The sequence below is a fragment of the Triticum urartu genome, chromosome 5, assembly GCF_003073215.2.
Source record: "Triticum urartu cultivar G1812 chromosome 5, Tu2.1, whole genome shotgun sequence".
Classification (NCBI taxonomy): Eukaryota; Viridiplantae; Streptophyta; class Magnoliopsida; order Poales; family Poaceae; genus Triticum; species Triticum urartu.
Window position 1 is genome coordinate 436,111,362 of NC_053026.1, and position 4,830 is coordinate 436,116,191.

At 58.8% G+C, this 4,830-nt stretch overlaps 1 protein-coding gene across 2 annotated transcripts; it reads left to right on the forward strand.

Annotated features, from left to right (window-relative positions):
* Window positions 1–300: 300 nt before the first annotated feature.
* LOC125509599 lies at window positions 301–4,562 on the forward strand. 2 transcript variants are annotated; one of them, XM_048674603.1, is made up of 10 exons: window positions 301–776; window positions 1,509–1,619; window positions 1,714–1,830; window positions 1,912–2,352; window positions 2,480–2,859; window positions 2,978–3,077; window positions 3,540–3,599; window positions 3,730–3,813; window positions 3,926–4,051; window positions 4,179–4,562. In XM_048674603.1, the coding sequence occupies exons 1-10, from the start codon at window positions 711–713 to the stop codon at window positions 4,470–4,472; spliced, it is 1,779 nt and encodes a 592-aa protein (XP_048530560.1). In that variant the 5' UTR covers window positions 301–710; the 3' UTR covers window positions 4,473–4,562. The 2 variants fall into 2 exon arrangements, with proteins under 2 accessions (XP_048530560.1, XP_048530561.1); XM_048674604.1 differs by having other exon boundaries at window positions 302–776; window positions 2,483–2,859.
* The last annotated feature ends 268 nt before the right edge of the window (window positions 4,563–4,830 follow it).

A 4,830-nucleotide genomic window follows, 5' to 3' on the forward strand; every position in this document is an offset into this window, starting at 1 on the left:
CTATATGTTTCCGAGAGACTATTGAAAATGCAGGAACTGATGTGTTTTAATTTTGCAAGGGGCAGGAATAGATTTCCGGGAGGTGATATTTACAAATCAAACCACACGCTTGAAAATATATTAATTACAAAGCTCAAAAATCATTTGAACTGCAGATACTCGGTCACAACTCATCGGAGGAAATAAAAAGTTGTAAAACCAGACCGTACACTGAATAAATAGAGATTTACGAAGGGTGCTGCCTGCAAAATGAGAGAGCTCAATTACGCCACCGCAAGAACGCAACTAGTAGTACTACTAGAACGGGGCTGGCTGGGCAACCTGCAAGCTGAACCCGATTCCCACACGCGAGGGAAGAGAAGAGACGAACCGCGGGAGCGCCACGCATCGCCATCGCTCGCCGCAATCTCCCAATTCCCACGCAGACGCACGCCCACCAATCCCGCCGTTAACCCAATCGGGAACGCCACCCAACCGAATCCGCCAGCAGCAGCAGAGGTCGCGCTTTGCTCGTCTGGCCGCGGTGGCTTGGACCGCCCGCCGCCCAGGAGCACCGCCGAGCTCGCGGTGCCTTTAATGGCGCTGGAGTCCTCCCTCGCGGTCCGTAGGCCCCCCACGAAGAGGATTTAACTCGCAGGCTCCTCGCGACGGAACGGAGCAGCGCACCGGCCCCTCCTGGTGTTGGCAGAGGCGAGCGCACGGCGTCGGAGATGAATGGCCGGGCTCGGAGGCCGGCGGCGGCGCACGGCGCGAAGGCCGCCCCGAAGAGCGACAGGGTAGGCTTCTTCAACCTCTCTCTCTCTCTCTCTCTGTTTCTTTTGGGAGCTCTGGCTGTGCCTCTGACACTAGCATTTGGAAGATGATTAGAATTGCGCACCTTTGTTCGTGGAATTGAGCGCCCAGGAGGTAACAATGTGCGGTTATTTCCTGGAATTCCGGGCTCTCGATTCCCTGGCCGGCCTCGGTAGCCACCGCCCGCATGATCGGAAAGCTTGCGACTTTGCCGTCTGTCCGGGGGCCTCAGTCGTTCGAACTCCGTGTTTGAATGTTTTTTTCCTTTTTCCTCTTCGGTCTCCGTGCGCCTTTCCGTGGTTGGTTAGCATCTGTGTCCATCTGAAGTTGTTTAGCGTTTCCGGGCAGTGGTTGCCGATAATCTTTCGCGCCGTCCATGTCGTTTTTCGTCCGACGGACTATTAAACGCGGAAGAGTACAACGACGAGCACTGTAGTTCCGTCAGATGTTCGTGCAATGCCAAGCGATGATCCATGCGGGCTGGTTCGTCTCCACGGCATCGGTTGCTTTGGGGAGGAGCAGCTCGAATTGGATACCCTCTCGATCGCTGGCGAGCCCCAATTTTGCCCCTTTAATCCGCTGTGCTTTACCTTTAATCGGCCAGGAATCTGTCGCTTTGCTTTTGTTGGTAGCTTCTTTGACAGCCAGCTAGCTGAATGAGCGAGCCTCTTTTAATTTCCCTGTTTTCCCTGATGGCATTTTGCGTTCTACTCCAGATGATGATGCAGAAGGACCAGCGGAAGGCCATGCCGGCCAAGGGGCCGACCGCCGGCGCGGCGAGCAGAGTCCACTCGAGGCGAGAGCGGAAGCTCGCGCTGCAGCAGGATGTGCGTGAATTCTATCTTGATTTTGTTCAATCGAAGGACTTGGGATGCTTGTGCGCATTGCGTTGCTGACGGTGTTGGGAATTGTGCTTGCTAGGTGGACAAGCTGAAGAAGAAGCTGCGGCACGAGGAGAACGTCCACCGTGCTCTGGAGCGGGCCTTCACCAGGCCGCTCGGCGCGCTGCCCCGCCTGCCCCCCTACCTGCCGTCTCAGGTCAGTGCCCACCCGCATTCTGCATCGCAATTCGATTTCTGCTTGGAGCAATTCGATTCTGAAGTGAATTGCGCCGCGCAGACGCTGGCTCTTCTGGCGGAGGTGGCCGTGCTGGAGGAGGAGGTGGTGCGGCTGGAGGAGCAGGTGGTCAATTTCCGCCAAGGCATCTACCAGGAGGCCATCATCTTCTCCTCCGCCAAGAACGCGCACCTCCCCGGCGGCGGCGGCGAGGGATGCGTGCCGGCGCAGCCCATGCCGTCGAGCCCAACCCCAAATGCGGAGCTCTCTCCAACTGTTCGTCCGTCGCCGAACGGCAAGCAGACGCAGACGCCAAGAAAACCGACTCCCGGTCAGGCGAGCCAGGACGAGCACTCCGGCGTCTCCGGGGCCGGAAAGGAGAACCTGTCGTGCAGCAACACCTCGACGGCCAGAAACTGCCGCCTGCCGCCGTCGCAGAAGGTCGCCGCCAAATCCAGGGCGCCGGCGGCAGCGGCGCCAGAGAAACGCAGGGCTGCTCCTCAGGTAAAACCAGCGAATTACCCACAGTTTTACTGCCAGCAGCTGAATGAATTGTCCCCAAAATATTCTTCCCTGTCTCTGTGGTGCGTTTGCTGAATTCGTGCTGCAAACTCTGCATTTTTTTCGACAGCAGGCGATCAGTACGGCGCCTGACCGGAAAAGGGCCGCAGACGCTGCCGGCAATGACTCGGAGAAGGCGGCGGCCCCGGACGGGTCGAGCGCGCCCAACAGGCTGTCGGAGGAGCTGCTGAGCTGCCTGCTGACCATCTACTCGCAGATGGGCTCGTCGTCGACAGCAGCGCCGGCCAGCGGGCAAGACGAGGAGCAGCAGCCGCTGTCCCCGTCGGTGTCAGGATCGTCGTCGGAGGACGCGTACCCGCAGGACCCCTACGGCATCCTGGAGCTGGGCGGGCGGGACGTCGGGCCCTACCGGCGGCTGCGCGTGGTCGACGCGGCGTCCTTCGACCGCGACGCGCTGGCCGGCAACACGCTCCTCGCCCGGAGACTGAGGTGAGCTCGCTGTCACGGCCACCACCGTCTTGATTCCAAGTTACTAGATTTTGCTGTCCGGTGAGTAGGGGTGGCCGTTTGACCCGGCGGCGCCGCTGATCTGGCGAATCTCGCGCAGGGCGTTGCTCCGGAAGCTGGCCGCGGTTGACCTGGAGGGGCTCTCGCACCAGCAGAAGCTGGCCTTCTGGATCAACGTCTACAACTCCTGCATGATGAATGTGAGCTCCGCTGGCACCCACCCATCATTGACACCGTCTCTGAATTATTCACATCTTCAGGCTATCTAGTAGGAGTATACACACATATGGTTCTAGCCTCTCGCCTGTTGGCGTGCAATTTGGTCTTCCGGGGCAGTTGCATCTAGCTGAATTATAAGCATCGCTTTTCCTGGAACTACTGTTCGTATGCTGGGGCTTTTTTGGGAGGTTCATTCATAGCTACTGGTGCATGTCCGGCAGTACAGCCTGGGTACTGGTAGTGCTTCTGACGATGCTTGCTTGCTTATTCTTTAGTAAGTTTGAACATTGCTGGCATGTTGGTTCGTCCATGGTGATTATACTTTTGGTTTAAGTAGTGAGTAAATAAATGGTTCATGTCCCCTGCCCTGATCATCGCCGGAAGTAGGCTCAAGTTACTTGCTGGATCTTGCGAGTTTAATAATACTACGCCATGTACTGCAGGCATTCCTGGAGCAAGGGATACCTACCACGCCCCACATGCTCGTGGCCATGATGCCGAAGGTACCACCCCTGCCCTGCCCTACCTCCTCAATGCTCCGGGAACGGCCTACTCAAATCAGCCGTGCCTGCTGCCTCTGCCTGCAGTAAGATTAAAGATGGTGGTCTGACACGGGCGTGATTTTGGTTGCAGGCGACGGTAGATGTGGGCGGGCGCACGCACAGCGCCATGTCCATCGAGCACTTCATCCTGCGCCTGCCCTACAGCGTCAAGCACGTACGTGCAGCATGTCGCCGTCGATAACGCCGCCGTAGCTAGCGAATGTTGTAGAATATGAACTGTCTGACGCTGAAGCTGAACGTATGACCCGTGATCGTCCGTCCGGCAGGTGAGCCCTGACGCCGAGGGAACCAAGGGCGGCGACGAGGCGGCGCGCGCTGGCGCGTTCGGACTGGAGTGGCCGGAGCCGCTCGTCACCTTCGCGCTCTCCTGCGGCAGCTGGTCCTCCCCCGCCGTAAGCTCTCCCTCTCCCTCGATCTCGATCCCAGCAGTGGCACGCAATAGTTCTTCTGTACTACTACCGGCGACGGTGGCGCTGATGATGGGGACGGGTTGTCTTTTTCGCTCTGATGGTGGTGCAGGTGAGGGTGTACACGGCGGCGCGGGTGGAGGAGGAGCTGGAGGGCGCGAAGCGGGACTACCTGCAGGCGGCGGTGGGGGTGTCGGCGCCGGCGAGCCTGGCCATCCCCAAGCTGCTGCACTGGTACCTGCTCGACTTCGCCAAGGACGTGGACTCGCTCATGGACTGGGTGTGCGTGCAGCTGCCTCCCGAGCTGCAGCAGGGCGCCATGCGCGCCGTCGCCGCCGCCGACGCACGCCGCCGCATCCAGGTGCTGCCCTACGAGTTCCGGTTCAGGTACCTCCTCGCCGCGTGAGGCGTGCGGCGGCGGTGGTGCGTCGTGTTTGTAACTAGCTTTGTACACAGGGGTTGGGTTGAAATGAATAAAGTTTATGGTTTGTGTTTTGCTGCAATTTGGTCAACCTTTTTATCTGGTGAAGAGGAGAAGAAATATGTGCATAAGCATCTACAGCCGGGCACTTCAAACCCGTCTCAAACGTCCGGACAGACCAACCGGCCACAAAATTTTGACCCAGCCGGGCGCCTCAAACGAGCTCAAACGCCCGGACAGGCACCCCTCATATGCAGCCCAAATATCGGACGGATATGGGGTGGCCGGACGCGTCCGCCACACCGGCTTGGCCCAGTCTGGCCCATGCCTGCCCCACAAATAT

What these genes read in the sequence shown, in the direction of transcription:
- LOC125509599 (XM_048674603.1), top strand. Translation starts at nt 711, where the DNA reads ATGAATGGCCGGGCTCGGAGGCCGGCGGCGGCGCACGGCGCGAAGGCC. An exon ending in AGCTCGCGCTGCAGCAGGAT is followed by an intron (nt 1,620 to 1,713) that starts GTGCGTGAATTC and finishes TGTGCTTGCTAG; the next exon opens with GTGGACAAGCTGAAGAAGAA. An exon ending in ACAACTCCTGCATGATGAAT is followed by an intron (nt 3,078 to 3,539) that starts GTGAGCTCCGCT and finishes CATGTACTGCAG; the next exon opens with GCATTCCTGGAGCAAGGGAT.